The 19,571-nt window shown below is 41.4% G+C and overlaps 2 protein-coding genes and 1 long non-coding RNA gene across 6 annotated transcripts in view; 2 read left to right on the forward strand and 1 right to left on the reverse strand.

Moving 5' to 3' along the window:
• The window catches only part of LOC124295035, a 49,801-nt gene that overhangs the window by 26,967 nt on the left and 3,263 nt on the right, over positions 1-19,571 (reverse strand). The gene's annotated exons all lie outside the window — the stretch shown is intronic.
• LOC107218891 (fibroblast growth factor receptor homolog 1) overlaps positions 1-19,571 on the forward strand; it is a 55,028-nt gene that overhangs the window by 18,089 nt on the left and 17,368 nt on the right. For all 3 annotated transcript variants that reach the window (XM_046743091.1, XM_015656925.2, XM_015656926.2), the window contains exon 2: positions 18,273-18,436. In XM_046743091.1, coding sequence (XP_046599047.1) covers positions 18,352-18,436 — 85 coding nt within the window. In that variant the 5' untranslated portion in view covers positions 18,273-18,351. The remainder of the gene's footprint in view (positions 1-18,272; positions 18,437-19,571) is intronic.
• On the forward strand, positions 5,086-9,074 carry LOC124295034. Of its 2 annotated transcripts, XM_046743084.1 has the most exons (4): positions 5,758-5,881; positions 6,327-7,155; positions 7,694-8,084; positions 8,154-9,074. In XM_046743084.1, the coding sequence occupies exons 2-4, from the start codon at positions 6,328-6,330 to the stop codon at positions 8,456-8,458; spliced, it is 1,524 nt and encodes a 507-aa protein (XP_046599040.1). In that variant the 5' UTR covers positions 5,758-5,881; position 6,327; the 3' UTR covers positions 8,459-9,074. The 2 variants fall into 2 exon arrangements, with proteins under 2 accessions (XP_046599039.1, XP_046599040.1); XM_046743083.1 differs by having other exon boundaries at positions 5,086-7,155.

The raw sequence follows: 19,571 nt of genomic DNA on the forward strand, positions 1-19,571 counted from the left end.
TATCTCTAAACCAGGTTCTCGTTGTACGTGTAAGTTACAGTTTTTCCCCTTCTTCCAACTGACCGAGAAAAAATGCTTCAAACTGTTGACAAAATTCCTGTTAGGTAAATTCATTAGAAACAGGGTTAAACCAGTTGGAGTGCAACCCGAGGTCGGATAGCTTATCAGCTATCGCGCACCTTTTCCCACTGTTCCTTTTCCGTTTCTTTTTCTTTTTTTTTTTTCTCGTCATTTTTTCCCATTTTTCGTTTTATCTGCTTTCACTTAGTCTCCGTTGAGATAGGCCCACGTTGTCCTCCAGACCTAGACTTGTACACATATATTACCCACATGCTATACGTATAAGACAAGGCATTAGCATACTTGTTCCTTACTCTCCGCCAACGTGTCCCACTCCTTAATCTCGGATCTTCGTTCGCTGCACTAATATCGGCCGTAACGATTCATTTACCTACGAAGCGAGCTTCGTGAAGTACACCGTTAAAAATTAACATTAATTTATGTTATATTTTTCACTACAACGAGTAATTCACTCTTTTTTTATTCTTGTTATGTTTACATCTTTGCTGCTGCACATATACTGAAAACGTATTTTCTTTCCAACGAATTTTCATACTTACGGAAATTTTACAGATCATCATTTGAACGAAATTTCTACGAGCCTGAAATCAATTCTTAACATCTGACATGAATTTACAGCACGGTATAATTTATTCGCAAAAATATGATTCCTTGGACAGAATTCTCGTAACGTATTTTCGCATCAATCTATAATACCAAAGAGTTCAATTGTCACAGCAATGTACGGATTTCTCATTCAAATACTTTTTAAAACCAACATTCATTTATCTTACAATATTTCAAGTACGCGATCCCCTCGCAAATGCAACATCGCATATATCCTTCATTAATCGACACTTTTTCATACACAAATGTCGTAATTCACGTGGTATAATTTTGATACGCACGCGTATACCGGATTAAAAAACAGACATCTTGCAATTATGCGAATAAAGTATCGTACGTAAGTATACGTGTACATGTCGTACTATGGATGCCTAAATATATGTACATACGTATTATATGTATGGTTTCGAAAGCAAAGTCGACCGATAGGCGCGACTAATTTTCAAAGACTCCCCCGACTCTGAGGTCTATAAATATTCTTGGCGCGCGTGCTGCCGTCGTGCGGCGACGCCCCCCCCCCCCCCCCCCCCCCCACCCCCGCCGAAACCCCGGCGTGCCCCATTGCCCCCCACCCCCACCCACCAACACTCCTTCGCCCAAGCCGGCACACAACGTGCTTGCGCACAGGAAGCACGCCGCGCGTGTAGGTATAACTCTGCCTCTATCTGTAAGCTCGCGACGCGTGCTTTCGTTATGCACGTCACGAGATCGTCTATTGTGTTGGTCACGTGACTACCTTATACGGCGTTGCTGCTTACCAATCGTGAACGAAAGCGCTCCTAGAGCGAATTGTCATCCTTAAAAATGGTCATGTGTATATATATATATTGTATATATACGTATACGCGTATGCATATCGTTATGAGCTAGCCATTTAAATTATACACGCGACAGGTACATGGCTATTATTTTTCATAAAAAGACCGAGCATTCAGTGGTGTTTGTTATAAATTACAAATCGATGGTTGTAACACGTGCTTTAGGATTAAATTAGGTTATTTAAAGTGGAGAGAAATCATTTTGCAATTGCTAGTATATCTTATGGAACTGGTCAATTATTTTGTTGTTTTAAGCGAGGCGAAATTTTATTTGTTGAAATAAAAAGTACGCAAGATCGAATAAATTATACGTGTGTAACATAATGTTTGAAAATATAAACTTGTGGGTTTCGTCGTTCATTTTCTTTTTTTTTTTTTTTTATTCTTTTGCGAACGGAGGATTGAGTCATTGTCACTTTTATACACACCGATTCGTATATCTGCCGAATCGACTGTACCAACATCGGGGAATTTTTTTGAACAACTGATTATACGTATAATTAATTGTTCGCTTCTCTATCTCGTTTGTTATCGTAATTTTTTGTTCTTTCTTTTTCTTGTCGAATCTATCCGACAAAGAATGAGCGAAGGAGTAAAAATATGTCTGACCAGATAGAACGATTACACATCTATCAAGTCGACCGCGTTACGTCGTATGCCAGGGAAACCCAAGCGACGTAATCGTAACAGCCGTAAATTATTTATTTAATAAATCTCATCATCGCATGCGCGTATCACACATATGTAGATATATACATACACGTGGTACAAGTATCGTATACGCTTAGGCGCAAGCGAGTATTATTTTACCATTCTCCTTTTTTCAAACTACCTTTTTTTTTCAAATAGATATATATACAAGCTAAGTGCGCGGGTTAAAACTAGCAGTAAATTACCGACTGACTCAGTAACCGTTGAGCATTCTTGTGGTTTTAGCTTAAAAGGCTTCTTTCTCGAGCTACAAAATATAGCGCAACCGAGGGGTTTATCACTCATGTAATAGTTGGGACAGCTGCAAATGTAATGTCCATGCAATGGTATGTAATCTCAGTACAATACCATGAAATATTCGTGTAATATCATGCAATAGTAGTGTAACGCCGTGTAATACTGTGCGATAGTTATGTAATACCCTGTAATAGTCATGCAATATCATGCAAATACCATGTAATAGTCGTGTAATATTATGTAATGGTGGTTGCAATAGTCATGAAATACCATGAAATACCTGTGTAATACAGCATGTAATAGTCATGTAATACCTGCGCGCGCAGTACCAAGCGCATGCGCTTTACAGTGTTTACCGGATTCGTGACATAACCTTGAAATTCGTATTGGCAACTGTTTGTATAACCTATGGACCGTTATTTCTCGACTTGATTGTGTGAGTCTGCCGGCTACAACACGTGAATGACGGAAAGGTACGTACTTAATTTAATCTGTCGCTTAGATCTGGCAAATATTCAATTATTTCTTGCTGACCTGTACAAAAGTTACAGGCAATTGAATTTCAGCGGTTTTTGTTATATAAATATAAGTAAATATACCTTAGCATGGGTGACGTGATATTGTTGTAATTTCCGATCCGTTGTATTGCTTCTAAGTTTGCGTCAATCCAAGAGAAAAGAAAGAATATGACCTAATTTTTTTACCACCTACCAATTTATGAAATGAAAAATAAAAGAAAAATCCTAACTGTCGCATAGTGCAGGACAGAATCATCTACAAGTGCTCAAAAATTGTGACACACTATCAATTATTTCAATTAAATTCCAAATAGATTCAATAATTATGCGTTTTTCAATTGACTTCATGAAAACATACGATTTCGTTGAAAGTTCTAAGAAATCAGATCTCTATCAGTTTGTCCTGGTTCCTTACTCATTGTTCATTCCAGAAGTGTCACAAATTGTACTATATTTTGGAATCAATCACTCTAGTTGACATTCACAATGTCAGCAGGTAACTGTGATGTTTGATCTAAAACTAGCTTGGAGTTAGGCATGGAGGAATCAGCGAGCAAGGCAGAAAAGGAGAGTATGGCGAAGACCATCGCTGGAAATGTTAAAGAACAAAAGTTTTGGGTCGTAATTAGGAAGGAACTTGGAGTTGATCCACCGTTGTACCTGAAGCATCTCCTCACCTGTCTGGGTTTCGATTCAGCGGCCGCTCTGAAAAACCTTTCAAGCGAAGCCTTTCTAGAAATGGAGAAATTTGCCCAAACTGACATGCTGGGATTGTTAGGCGAAGATGGTTACACAAAATCAGACTTCTTCGGTATCTACAGTAATACACCTGAACAATTCCGCATACTACGAGGACATAGGTTTTGCCTCTTCGAAATTCAGAAGTATATTATAGAAAAGGGGTTGAACCATTTTGCTACGGCCGAACAGGATATTAATGAAAAATTAACTAACATCAAAGCAAAAAAAGAAACCAAGGAAACGCTAAAAGCTGTATCGGGAAAAAAATCAGATCCACAGTCACGAAAATCACAGGACTTATTGAGTGAAGAAGATCAATTATACATGCTCATTAAAAATTGGTTTTCTAAGCAACCAGATGGTGAAGAAACCTTCAAAGATTATTTAGAAAGCCCTAAAAATCGGTATATAGAGGTATCTGTCAAAGAAGACGTTGACGAAGAAATTACCTATTCGGGGAAAATATCGTGTTGCCTGTGTAAAACTAAAATTACCGCGCATAAAGCCGAATACGGGAAATCAGTACCGAGGAAAACTCGTTGGGTATGTCAAAATTTTATGAAGCACGTAAAGGAAAAACATTTGACTTTGAACCCTGTGGAAAATTCGAAGGAAAATTTATTTCCTCGCAAGCATAACAATAGCAATAAAATTGATACAAAATCGGGTCAGGCGGAAAAAAATACAGCAAATGTTCTCAAAAACGTCGTCGCTAACACTACAGCTTTTACTTCTAGTTGTAAAAAGGTTCAACCCGAGGTTCAACCACTTATTACGGATGTATTCGATAAAGGCACCAATGACAATGATAACTGGAATACAAATGCTAGTTTGAGCGACAGTATCGCAAACAAGAACCAGAAGCTCGGCCAAAATTTACCAAGAATTATCGAAGACGTGAAATTAGTCACACCCGTTGAAATAAGAAGGGATATTATTAAAATTGAAAAAAGCAGGGGAAAAAGGCATATTACTAGAGAAATTGAGAGTGATGACGAAACGGAAGCGAAACCTACTAAACGGTCGAAAAATCGAATTGAAAGCGATGAAGAACTCGAAGTATCTGCACGTGACAAGCCAAATGATGAATCGGATGTTAGATCACAAGCTGTGATAGTTGAAAGTACAAATGATGAGTTACAGGGGGAATTCAACCTCGGAATAATGTAAAAGGGGTTCTTTGTTCCGAGAAAATTCTATCAACCCCATTGACTAGTAATACCAAAAATACTAAGACTATAGATACAAAAAGTTCCGACTGTGAAAAAAAAATTAAAAAAGATCTAAGAACTAGAAGTGACAAATCCTACCGACAAAGAGTGAAGAGTATTACTACAGAGAGAACGATTCCATATTATTTTCCAACATTGAACGAAATGGAATTGCTGTTGAAATATAATGCAGAATTAAAGGATTGCGTGAAAAATTTATTAGCACAATCGGCATCGAAAAAATTAACGAAGTCTTGTCCAACAGTCAATGAAAACAGTAAAAGTAACTTGTTAGTACGAAAATTGATGAGAATTTCTGACAAACAAAGTCAGGCCGAATCTTGCGGGAACAGATACGATTGCACAGTGAAAAAGTTTGCATCGTATATTTTCATGATTGGTGGAAGATTGTCGTACGAAACGTTATGCGCGAACTTGCCTCTACCATCCCCCTCATCTGTCAGTCGGTATTTGTTAGAAAACGGACCAGACATCATTGAAGGGCAGCTTCGATTGCAGGAATTGAAAAATTACTTAATCAAGGCCGACCTGCCTCTAGTCATATGGGTAAGCGAAGATGCGACGCGTATTACTGGCACCGTGCAATATGACCCAAAAACTAACCAATTAATTGGGTTGGTATTACCAACAGATAAAAATGGAATGCCTAAGTGCAAATCTTTCATGGCAACGTCACCAAAAGTAATGGAAGAAACGATGCAAAATATTCCAATTGCTTCTTTGGCGTACACAATTATGGCACAGCCTTTACAAAAAAATGCGGCGTCATTTTGTCTGTGCATATTTGGAACCGACAATAAATTCACAGCCGAACACGTGCTTAACAGATTCCAATTTATTTACGAACAATGTCAGCAATTCGGAATAAGAGTATTAGGATTTTCTTCGGATGGTGATCCAAGATTGTTAAAAGCGATGAGGATTGAAAGCCAAATAGGTATTTCGAATCTTGATTTACTCTTTGGTAAAGAAAATTGGACATGGTTCAACAGTGAATTTTGCAGTGAGTACTTTGTTTGCCAGGATACTGTACACATTGGTACAAAGCTAAGAAATCGCTTCATCAAAAACTCAATTGTTCTGCCGATGGGAAACAATATAGCGACTGTTAGTCACCTGAAACTATTGATACAGTCACAATCTAAAGACAAACACCAGATAACTTATTCTGACTTGGACCCAAAGGATAAAATGAATTTCCCTTCTGTTCAAAAAATATGTCAAGAAAATGTCAGAAAATTACTCAATGATACAGTACCTGGCAGCGAAGGAACATGTCAGTATTTGAAAATACTACATAACACCGTAGTTTCATACATCGATTCTGAATTAACGCCGTTGGAAAGAATATTTAGCATCTGGTATTCTGTGTTTTGTTTAAGGATGTGGCGTGCATGGATTTCGGCAAATGACAGTTACACTTTGGGCAAAAATTTTATAACTTCCAACTGTTACACATGCATTGAAATAAATGCTCATACGCTTATTGACGTCATCATACGCCTGAGAGATTCGGACCAACCAGAACTCTTCCTGCCATCTTTATATAGTAGTCAACCATGTGAAAGCTTTTTCCGACAAGTCCGTTCAATGTCATCCACGTACTCGACTATTGTCAACTGCAGCATGATGGACATCATTCATCGTCTCAATAGAATTCAAGTACAAAATGAAATCATCATCGAAGAGTCAGAAAATATTATATTTCCAAGATTTAGGGAGAGAAAAAGTGTAATCAATGTCAACACATATCCACTACCTTCTAATCAAGAAATACAGAAAACCGTTGAAGACGCGAAATGTCGAGCTATTGAAGATCTCGGGAACCTTGGTATATTTTTCAACAATATCTTATGTACACTGCCTTTTTCTGCAAAGTCTATTCAACTAGACTCAGACGACGAATCTGACAGCGAAGAAATCAGCGAGGAAACGGAGAGCGCAAATGAAGACACTATATCTGCAGAACTTGAACATGATATGATTACGTTGCAGTCTGTAACAGGAACTTTGGAACTCAAAAATTACTCCACCCAAACAGTTCAACTAAATGAAACGAGTCCATTTGCAGTCGTGCGTGATTCGTCGCAAGCCGAATACGTCGTTAGAAAATCGTCCATTTGTTGGCTGCTTAATAAAACCAAGCACCGTTTAAGTAGCGACAGACTTCAGAGAGTACGAGAAATCGAACTGCCGCATTTGTCCAAGAAGGTACTTATTAGCTTGATATTAACTCTTCCTAAATAAGTAATGAATATCTTTCCTTATGACCCAGACTCATTAAAATACTGCGGAAAATGTCCTACCTACACCTAGAAAAAAAATATAATGCAGCATTATTCTATGGTAAATGTATAACCCCAACGAATAGAGTTGTATAATTTATGCGGCAATTGGTTGAGATTCTAAATTTTTAGGAGGTTGAAGTTCGTAACGTTAACGAGACGATACAATTTGAAGAAAATCGCCATTTTGCAACTTTAGAATTTTTTAGAAATGCAGTAATCAATAAATAGTGGCTTGAATCAAGCAAAGTCAACCCACATCAGAACTACAGCCTCTGTAAAGCAATTACGAAGTTGAAAAACATAGTTTTTTTTCAAATAATGTGTCGTTACGTTAACGTTACGAACTTCAACCTCATAAATTTTTTAGATTCCATCATTGGCACATCCTGTCGTTGTGATGACTACAAAAAGTGTTAATTTTCAACTTCTTGGTTCTCCGTATAATGTTATTGTTTTTCTAGGAATCAGCTACTAGATCAAATACTGTCGAAGAGAATCCGGAAATAAGTATAGGGACATGGATGCTTTTTAGAGAAGACACTGAGGCAGAAACGAAATACAGAGTAGGCCTTGTTCTTGGATTCGTCTATCTAACTGGAAAAACAGACCCACAAAGAGAATACTCCAGATTAAGCGCTGACGTCAATAATGAAAGTATTGGCGTACTATGTACCTGGTATAGATTAATAAGTTCTAGTCTCCGTCCGGCACCAGTGGGGTCACATGATTACAAATGCATTTCTGGATATATGCGAACTTTACCAACACCACAGATAGTTGATGGGCATATTTTTTATTCGGATTTAGTTTTGAAACTAATCCTCGAGATTATTCCTACAACTTCACTCCAAGGTAATACTGCTGTGAAAAAATTTCATTTGAAATCATTGCACGTCTGGTTACAACGTTTTGAATTTTCAGGTAAAGATGCAAATATCGGAAATTTTGTGCTGATCGAATTTCTCACCAAAAAAACCAAAAAATACTACATCGGCGTTGTTAAAAGTATCCAATCAAGAGACAGAGATTGCGAGGAAGATTATGAAGTCAAATTCATGCGAAAAGTGACGAATTCGTCGAGCTCCATATTCGTTTTTCCAGATGTGGACGATACAAGTTATGTAACAGGAGATCAAATAAAGCTAATTCTGAGCAACCCGAAAATTGACCGAAGACGTCATCATGTATTCAGTGATTCTGATTTGTTAGAGTACGCTGTGATTTAAAAGTTAATTGAAGATCGTCTCAATTGCTAAAAAATATATATAATTATGTATCGTTAACCTCTCCAGAGTACTATTAGCATAAATATACAGAGAATATTATTATAATATATAAATTATGGTTGCGTTGAATTATTCTTTACTATATTTAAAGGTTGATTTGCAAATTTTATTATGAAATTTAGAGGGTAAAAGAGGTTATAAAAAAATAGTTGCAATAAACTATTTAATGTAATTCAAGCAAGACTTCAGGGATGCAATTAATGACAGTGAGACAAAAACCATTGTTAATAGGTATACTGAGAAATACTCATCTTACAGTAATATAATGTGTATCTATATAAATATATAATAGTCATGTAATAGTCTTGTAATAGTTGTATAATTAGTATGCAATAGTCATGCAATGGTCATGTAATTCATGTAATACTATGTGTAATACATATGCAATACGTATGTAATACTTGTGCACTATCTGTGGAATACGTGCAATACTTATGGGATACTTATGCAATACATGCAATACTATTGTAATCCCTATGCCATACATGTAATACCAGTGTAATAACTATGTAATATGTGAAATACATATGCAATGGTGTCATACTTGGGACAGTCATTATGAGAGTGGTAAGCCCCTCGAGCGCAACAGTGCACAAATGGTCCTTTGTTCGAAAGAAATAAAAGAAGAAAAAGTAGGAAAAAAAGGGGGTAGAAATAAATTTCTTCCACTCGTTTTGACCTGGCTCAATCAACGCCTCGTGAAAAGCCTCACCGAAATAGGCCCTCGCTCTAATTACTCGGCAAGAAACGGTGGCGCATCGAATATTCGACGTTTCCATACGTGTAACACGAACGTGTTTACGCATTTGCCGCGTTACATGACAGACTTGAGCTTAAATCTGTATAGGTGCGTAACACGCAGACGCGCGTATAAACGAGTCTCGTACCTTGCCGTTAGCCAAACACTGAAACACGCTGCAACGGGCATGCAGAGATGAATTTTACGATGGTATTTAGTCTACGATGCCGAACGAGGCCTCGAGGAGTACCGAGGCTTGGCCTGTTCTGGCCCAAATTTCGGGCCCTGCCAAAGCTAGGGGGCGCAGGAAATTCCCCCTTTCTCAGTTCTGTTTCAACCACGCGCGATCCTCGCGTGACCCCAAGTCGAAGAATCTCGTCCCCCGATTTCTTCCTGCAGACATCTCTTGTTTACACAGGCAACCATCGAAGAAGCGAGCGTGTCAAGCCGGAGGCATATTTCGCGCCTGTTCAGGCAGCGCCGTCACGATATCTTTCGAAACGGAGATAAAACAGCGGGTGGAAAAAATAACGAGGCCCGGACGGATGAGAGGACCAGAAAGTGATCACGGCCATCTGGAGAACGCGGAGCGCAAAACGACTTCGCGAGCTGTCGCGGGCGAAGGGGAAATCGCCATCGAGGAAATGTGGAAAATCGAAACTGCCGGATCAATTTGTCGAAATTAGTAAACTAAGTTGCTGAAATAAATTCGTACCGAGTTTCAATCGTTGTAAGAACGGACAAATGGAGCGACAGTGTCTTAATATTATGCACCTGAATAAGCTGCCCCCTTCACAAGACTCCGAGGGTTCGGAGAAGTTGACGTCTAGAGTCGCGTCGACGGTAATTAATTCCAGAAGGTTTTCATCCGCCGTCAAGCGTCAGCGTCAGCATCCCTCCGAAAGGCCGTCAAGGCACGTACCACGATGAAAATCGTCGTAACCGACGATGAGAGGTTGGATTGGTGAGCGACTAGTTTCAACCCCATATCCTGCTGCAGAGAGACGACAAAGGCCGTGCGAACCCGACGATTAAAACGCATGAATGGGGAAGCAGCGCAACGGCAGGCTCGATGCCCGCTTGTCCAAGTCCGAAAGTGTTGATCCTTAGCAACGCAGGACAGGTTATGCCACGAAGAGAGATCGGTGTAAGAAGCACCGGGATCTTCAAGCGACGTGGTTCTACTGTCAACAGGAATCTGGCCGGAGGAAAATGTCCCGGTTAAGCCGATCCCGGGGGCTCTGCACGTGCTCCAAGTTTATAGTTTTTACCCAAAGCATCGCGGTGAATGTTACGCCGCCTCTTTCAACCCCCATGGGGAGAAATCGTTGGGCGAAGAAAGGGTGCTCTGGACTCCTGACGCGGTATTTCTGATCGTTAACTTCCAAAGGTGCTTCACGTTCCACCCTACAGGTTCCGAAATTCAGGCACGCTTGGGCGGTACACATCTGCATAAAACACCGACAAGATGAATAAATAGTTGACACGGTCTTTTTTTGTATTTTTTTTTTTTTTTGCGTACGCATACGCCAATTCGTGCTACGGTTGGATTGTGATTATTCTATAGTACGCGAAAGGCGAGAAATAAACATATGTAGATGAATCGAGAGGCAGGAATCAATTTCTTCTTTCAAACGTCACCAAAAAAAAGAATTGCCGTTATAAGCAAGTCGCTGTCGAATTTTGTGTGCATAAAAAATGCAAGGTTCCTTGAAGCGATATTATTATCGACGTGAAAAACGGAGGGCGTCGTGTTCTTTTGGACCACCCTGGGGCACACGAACATTATTGGATCCAACCAGCAGCGTGGTGTTGGTGCGTCTAGGGAGAGAATGAGAGAGAAAGAGGGAGAGGAAGGATGGATTCTTTGACTTCGCCGACCGGAGGAGCAGTGGCTCTTACACAGCGGTGAAGCAGCAAGGGCGGCAAAGAACGAGTTAAACTCACCGAGTAATGAGTTAGATTTAATCGCAGGTCATTGTGGCGGACTAAATGGCCGGAGGATTACCTCGAGGATCGACTCCTTCCCCGATGCCGATGGCCAGCGAACGGTCATTAACGACCGAGGAGGACGATGATTCGGTATTTCCCTGACCGAGATTGGGTCTCGAGCTATCTCGGGGGCCGCCGCGGATGAGCTGCGAGGCGCAGCGCCTATCCAGAGCTTGCGTTTAGAGCCGGGATTTTAACCCTGGAATCGTTATACTCGTTACAGGGCCAAGTTGGACACGGATAAACTCGGAAGCGCGGCGGTCAAATTAGACGCCGTGTAATCCTCCAAGGATATCCATTTAGTTTTAGAGTTAAGACTCCATTAACTCCTCCGCTTTACTGCCCGTGTAACCCCTCGACTATTCGACTATTCGACTATATGACTATACGACTATACGACTATACGACACCCGGCGATATACTCGCGCGCGACTTGTCTCATCGTTTCAAACCGTGCGTATTACCTCTAATGCGATTCTCGTGTTGATAAACCTCAAACCCCTCGCCCCTCTGCGCATATATCGCCTTACGATCGATCGGACGAAAACTATGAAACTGTCAAAAGCTCAAAAGGCGGCCGTGGAATTCATTTCTAACGATAAGTGCATTTTCCAGTTGCTTGCACTTATAGAGCACTTGTAAGATTTTTTTCAGAACGATAGAATAAAGTCTAAAAGTAACGTTGGAAACATTCGTTGCAAATGAACACATTTGATCAGACGATTGTTTCAAGATTCTTTTAACCTCTTGACGAATTTTTGAAACTCGACGAAGTGCTTCGAAAAAAGGAAGATCAAGAAGAAAAAGCAAAATAAAAAAGAAAAAAAAGAGGGGGAAAAATAACAAAGGGGAAAAGTAACGACCCAGCGACATCGTTTTCGACCTAGCCTAACGGATGATCGTTTATGTATCTAGTATATAACCGGCGAGTTCTCCGACCGATCCCAACTTGACCCTGGACCTTAGGAAGAAACATGGAATGAGCTTTACGGTCGTTTGTGTGATTAGGTATACGCGGAGGCGTAGAGCACAAAGCTCGGATTTTTTATTTCAATTTTTTTTTTTTTTTTGCTCTTCGCAATCCACGCACACGAGGCATGTAAGTCTATATTTTTACGGCTCTTTACAGAGCACGAAGAAGATGCACGCTGCACTATCGTCGCTGAGGAATTATGGGTAATACCACCACGGTTCAGAAGAGATCACAGATTTCATGCTCCCCCGCCTTCTGTTATTCGTTAAGAGATTTAAACATCGCCCTTTGACCCGATATATCCAATGCTTATCAAAATAAACGAGCCGATTATTACCCCTCAACAATTTTTATACACACACGAAACGTGTTATCGCAGATGTTTATGAATTTTCGTATATTATATGGAAAACTCAGCCGTATTTTACACCCGTCCAATCCCTCTTACTTAATACACGTATTTACAACACTGAGACAAAAAATTACAAACACGAACGACCGATAAAGATTGGCTCTTGAACTTTGGAAGAAGACCCGCTAAACGTCCATCAAACTCAATCTAACGGTTTGGAAACTGGTCGGTGTGACACTTTGTTGCATCAAAGATCAGCGGTGAGAGGGAGACTGGATGAAGGATGGAGGATGACGACCACCGACCATCGCATCGTACGAAGTACCTTCTTTATCACGCCGAAGAAATAACCGTAAGAAAAGACACGGCCCAGCAGAGAGTTGAAAAATGTATAATCTTTGAGGTGGTTCCCAGGGTGGCGAACCACGGCACAGCGAGACGTTAATCGGCACGATTTAGTTCTCTCCGTCAACCCTCAATTGTATCTTTATACCGCTAGACAACGTTGTACACTACATTTAGTCTCGAGTAAAGTCTTACGGGAGCTCAAGATGATCCTGTTTTTTCGAGGCGGATGGTTTTCGTTAAACTTTCTCATGCGCCGCAGCTACAACGTCAGAATAGACCTGGACCGCCGTTGCACAGGAGCGCCATGTGTTTCGTCTATGCAGGGGTTCTCAGGCCTCGGTTTCTACTACCGAGAATAAAACTCAAGTGTATTTGCCCCCGTGTAGTTTAAAACCAGTCTCCGCTCGATTATAACCATTGTAACCATGTTACTCGTCAGAATGATTGCACCTTGAAATCTTGTTTAGTTCGAGGTTGCGGCGAGGGTTAATCTTAAATCGTGTACCTCTTACTTCTGTCACGTTTTCCGATTGTGATAACTAATTGTGGAACTCGTCGTTCGAGTAGGACGAAAAACAGTAATTTTCCATTTTTACCTCACCTTCAGCCACTGTGTCTCAGACAGAGTTCAATTAAATTAAGAGCGCACGTGTGTTACAAGTATAGAGAATCTAGGTTTTCGGTGTTGCCACACAGCCGCGGGCAAGCGTTATGAATTCCGAGTAAATAACCAGACCGCGATTTATGTATCATCGGTACATGTGTATAAGTCTGAAAGATCTGGATGAGCGTTCTTACATATTCAACGACGTGTTTACGCCTACCGAAACGAAATCACTATACGCCCACGTGGTCGGTCCTCTCTAGGATTTGCGAGTTAATATACCCACCTTATCCACAAATATTTAATTTTTCTAATATTAGAATCTCTCGACTAACCACACAAACGAACTACAAGAGACTCGGTGCCGTCTCTCGAATCGAGCTTGCAGAGCGCGCCTTCGCAGCGAACGGAAACAATTACTTCTTTCGAAACTTTTTCTCCGTGTTCTTGCTTTCCTCGCACGATATTCCCCGTTTCAAATCCCTCCGCATCCCCTTCATCCAGGGTCGGACCTCCCAGCCTCCCGAGCCACGAACCCTGCATAATTCACCTAATATCCGCCCCTGGAGCCGAAGGGTGGTGCGGCACAAGATACTTTGCGCCGCGTTCTTCGGGGCGTTTAATAAGCCCCGTGGCGTCGAGAAACGCGCCTCTAATTTCCCCTTCTGCTTCTTCCTCTTCTTCGTCTTCTTCGTCTTCTTTTTCTTCTTCTTCTTCTTCTTCTTCTTCTTCAGGCTTTGACAACGAACAGAGACTCGGACTTGAGCTTTCGGCCCATCTTGCGTGTGGGTAGATGTACACACAGTCCGTATTCTCAAGTGGGTTCAGGTTCTTCGTCAAGAGCGGCTAGTGACCGAGTGACTTTTTCCATCGAGGGTGCCGACCCCTCCCCCTCCCCCTCCCCCTACTTATTTCTCTCTTTGTTCGATATACGAGATGGGTCTCGGTCTTTCGTCAACCGTTTGACCGCTTCGCCCCGGCAGTCTTCGATGCGATGCAGTCTTCAAAGAATCACTTTTTATTCTATTTACTTCCTCCTCTTTAATGTTTACCCTTTCGTACACACACCAGATATACATATCTTACGCCGGCCTGTAGACGCCTCGATTCTTCTCAGTTTCTTATGGTTCACGGGTCGGTGTCCACTATGATGCGACGCTTGAACAAATATATCACACACCGTGAACACACACATATAATATAATACTAGACACCCATAGACTATAATGTCCCTTTAGCACTTTTTACGAAAAATTTACACAGCTAGGTATAACGATGCACGGTAATATTCGAGACGATGTGAATAAAAACGGCCATAGCGGGTCGCGGAAACGGAATATACATATTTTGGCAAATGCTTTTCGTTCATTCCTGGTACGACTATTACAATCCTATGAATTTCTATAACCGCGTAGAGTGTAAGAAGTCCGCAAAGGCGCGAGCGAAACTTGACACGCCGAGAAGTAGAGCGAGATCCTTCCGCGAAAGGAAGTCTCGACTATTAACTTTTTCCCCTATATAATATATATACGACAGCCAAATCGTTTCTCGGTGTTTTGCGAATCGTCGTTCTTCTCCTTCGCCGACGCGAACAAGAGAATCGACGGCCGATCCGCCCACCGATACATGTATTTGTCGACCGCATGGACCGCGTTTGCTACTCGTTTTTTAACCTTCCATTCTATGCAAAAAATATTGCTGTGACCGCGTTACGTGTGACGGAATATTGCTTTCGATTTGCTCAGATGTTGGGCTCGAGCGCTGCGGCGGAGGTTCAAGAATTACTGACCTGAGCGATCGACTTAAAATAGTACCTTGGCCAGTGATAGTGAGGTTCCGGTATTTTCTCTCGCTCGTAATATATCGATGACCTATTTCATTTTCGTCGGCGAACGTGGTCGGACCAGCGCCGCTGTAAAATTCGGGTCAATCATCGGTTCTCTGTCGATAACATTCCGCGCCTTTGTGATATGGAAAGACAAAGTACTTGGAAAAACGCCATTGAATAAATAGAAAAAAGTAGAAAAGTCGACTGAAAAAAGATACACCGAGTCGGTTGAAACTTGCACCGTTTCATTTTTACGGGAGTGAAAATCCGTTGCCGTACAATAAAAAGCTAGAGATAATTCTATAACGAATGGTCGAGGTCCGGGATCTTTGACGTTCACAAAGCGGCACTGCAGCCCCTTTTTCTAGGAGCTTATATTATTGCTGCTCGGGGGGGTTCACCGTTTAATTAAATTACATGGGGGTAATTGTTGGTGAACGATTTGAGTATAATGGTAAACCATGCAGGCCTCCATGCTCCCATGTTATACATACATAGGTTACAGCTTACACTCGCGATGGAATATAACGGATGAAATATTGAAGGGGTGGGACCGGCCGGGTTATATACCTGAACGCGGTAGGTCAGTGTTTGGAACGTTAAGTTGAGAATTTTTTAAGCCTAAACTTCTGGAGTTTATGCTAAATGCACGGAGGGTGGTCTTGGCTGTTCCGCCGCCTTCGAGGAGCAAGGGTCTCCGCATCTGTGCCCCACCTTTGGCTTTGCTCCTTCTTGCGTTTCTGTTTGTTTTCCAAATTTCAAGTCTTCAATAAGCGCGAGCGTCCCGTGGGGCTTGTTTTTTTCGTCTGAGACGCGGATCGGGAAATTTCGCCGATGATCGGCGCGGAGAGAAAAGCGAAAGAAAGAAAGATTTCCCCATCTGGAACAGCTTCGTCTTGTGTCTTACAACCCTCGATAATCATTTATAACCCAAGTCCCTCTGGAACTACGAAAAAGATGACATTTTGGTTTTTACTGAATAAATATTGTAAGGATCGGTAACCGAGCGCGTTTGGTATCTACTTTTTCTAAATGGTGTTAAGAAAGAAAAAAAGTGTGGAGAAAAAATTTTTGCCCTTCACCGCCGTTTTCCTAAAACTAAACCTAGAGCAGCTAGGTCAATAGATCATTAACGCTGCTCCAGTGCTCGGAGGAGCCTGGCAGACCTGACGAAAACCCAAAACAATTATCGACTGTGGGAGAGAGGATTTCTCTCCCTCTCTCTCTCTCTCTCTCTCTTTCCGTCTCCTGGCGGAGAACGGTATGAGTATAAAAAACGCACAAGCAGGTTCGAGGGGCGCAATAAATTCTGTAGCGTCGCGGCAAACGTGTCTCCGCAGTTCCATCGCCCCGCGAAGCACTCGATCTTGATCAGTCCAAATACTTCATCCCGGACCGCGGTGAAAAGGGACGAAAGAGCACGTGGTGCGTGACACAAAAACGAGAAGGGAAAATTAATCGGTGATCATTTCGAGGATGACGCGACCGATTCCCCACGAATCTCGACATCTGATCCCTTTTTTGGCGCTGTACGGTAGAAGAAGAAGAATAAGAAGAAGAAGAAGAAGAAGAAGAATTCCAGTACAACGAAAGTTTACTTATACTTTCGCCTTAATGGCCGTATCAAGAATTGTTTTTTTTTTTTTTTTGTTCTTTTTCTGTTTTCAACAATTATTCCGTACGGAGTAAAATAAAAGTAGATAGAGAAACACTATTCAATTTTTGTACATCTATGTGAATGCTATTCACGAGCTACCGAATTCCAAGTAGCAGCGGTGTTATAATAAGAAATTGTGATACGTCTAACCAAAAACTGTACACAACCGGTGTTAAAAACAGACCGTGTATCACAAGTGTTGGAAGCCGGTCTGCTACATTATATACAGTATACGTAACATGTATATACATACATACCTTTGATGAATGCGTAGCACTTTATCGACCATCAAAGTGTCGGAAATTTGACCAGCGATTATTTCTTTCGCCCCTCCCCCCCGCCCCTGCAACACCTGCTGCCAGAGGTGTTTCCTTTTTTCTCACACAGTCGATTTCGTGATTTCACCCTCGCAACGCCACCCTCTACGAACGGGGTGTTAGCAGCACCTGTCGTCGGCAGACCGGAGAGGAGAGAATTTTTCCCCCCAAAGAATTGGAATTGGTGGGTAGAGAAGAGAAAGGAAACGAAATAAAAAAAAAAACACCACGACGATTCTGATGCACGGATAATTCCGCATGCAGAAGGATTTTACCCCCAGTTTCGTTCTAAAGAAAGAATCGCCCCGCAGCAGCGTCTATTGTCGTTATTTTTACGGTGATCGGGCGTCAGCTGTTGGGATCGTAAAAATCGGCGTCGCCTGCACGACGCCGTCGACGTCCCATGAGAAGTAGGGGGTGGGGGGGAAGCATGAAAAATTAAAAAAAAATAAAAAAAAATAAGGAACACGTTGATATTGCAAAATGGCCAAAATATCCGCTCCGATTTTCCTCGAACACTGTACGTATATACATCATACATTATACTTTTCTACTCGCGTCGCTGCAGAGCTTAGATCGCAGGCGGCGTGAATTTTGCGTCAAGCTGTGCTAAAAGCTGGCCAAAAGCCAAGGATCGGTATTGCCCGGTCGGCGTCGCGACGCCGAGTTCCTGCAGCAATACAAACCGCAGCTACACTATCTCGGGGACGTTTGATTCCGCGTATTTTTTCAGGGATTACACCCGTCTGTTTTGCGTTTTATACACTCGGCTAAGCGTAAATAAAATGTTACGCACTCGCTGCACCCACACCTTTAAAAGCTTACAACAGTTTAACCGCCCCGCCACGTATGCAGGCGTGGGCCAATTTTATCAACACCCTGTTCTGCTACGTTAAAAAAATAAGGATGGTGATAATTTTTTTTTCGCTTTCGTCTGTTCGCAGAGGACGTTCCGCGGCGAAACCTTACTCATGTGCCATACTCTGATCGTCCAGTAGCCGACGCTGTAACTACGTCGCCATAATGACGTCACGAGGCTACTACGTAAGGCTTATGCTTCTTGCGATATTCGGCTTCACCGTCACCCAGACCAAGGAAGTTCGACTAGGTGAGTTCAATTTATTTACCTTACTTCTGTCTTCTTTTGCCGACACAAGTTTTCTCACATTTGCTCTATTTACCCCGTTGAGACGAAAAATGACATGAAACCAAGTAAAACGGGTACAAATTTTATCACTGTCTACAATTGTTTTTGCTTTTTTCCAAACCACAGATATTAGTTTGACGTGAATAAAAATTGTAAAATATGGAATACAAATTTCGCTTATATCTCTGCGGAAAAAAAGATGTTTAGGTCGTTCGGAAATTTGTTGGAAAACAATAATAATGTACATATAATATATGTATATACCGTAGGTCTCGTGGCTGTTGGACGTATATTTCGGTACCAAAAAACGACAAAGATGGTGCCGAGGCGCACGCCGCGAGGCTTCTTCTTTCACGAAGGAGCAGAGTACAGTTGGTAATCTTACGGATTAGCGGTATAAATCTTGTAGAACGTTATACTGCTGTTTCTGACGTAAATGTCACTCTTCTTTTCGACCTCCACTCCGCCATAACACGACGAGGCTATAATAACCGAATGCCAGCTGTTTCCCCCTCGCCTGCAGCAATTGCCATCCCCACCTCTTTAATGCCGTTGAATTTCACGTATATACGTACACGTAAAATTGCTATTATCAATTTTATCCGAGATAATCACTCGCTTCAGCCGAAAACGAAACTTTTTTCAAAGTTCTGCATCACGCCGCTTCATATTAAAGTCCACGAAAGTGAAAACGAAGAATTTTAAAATAGAAGAAAAAAATTACCCGCACAGACAGCGAAGCTTATACATAGAGAGGCAGAGGGTCGTTTGTTTCGAAAATTCGTTCCCTAATTTTTTGTCAACCTGTCAAAAGTCGGGGATTGCGCGGGTTCAACGTTGTAGATAATCTTGAATAATACCCAAGGTATTTTTAAACTTGGAGATGAAAAAGAAAAAGAGAAAAACTTTTTGTTGAATATAATTAGGTAGCTCTGAAATGATTTATTTCTCTTAATTTTTTCCATGCAAATGTATAATTTCATACGACAAAATATCATTCGACATAACATTTAAACATTGACAGATAACTCAAGTTCAATCAAGGAAACCTTGCTGCGATTCGACGGATTCATGGTTGAGGCACCGCGTTTAAGTA

The sequence above is a fragment of the Neodiprion lecontei genome, chromosome 6 (genome assembly GCF_021901455.1).
Source record: "Neodiprion lecontei isolate iyNeoLeco1 chromosome 6, iyNeoLeco1.1, whole genome shotgun sequence".
Taxonomy (NCBI): domain Eukaryota; kingdom Metazoa; phylum Arthropoda; class Insecta; order Hymenoptera; family Diprionidae; genus Neodiprion; species Neodiprion lecontei.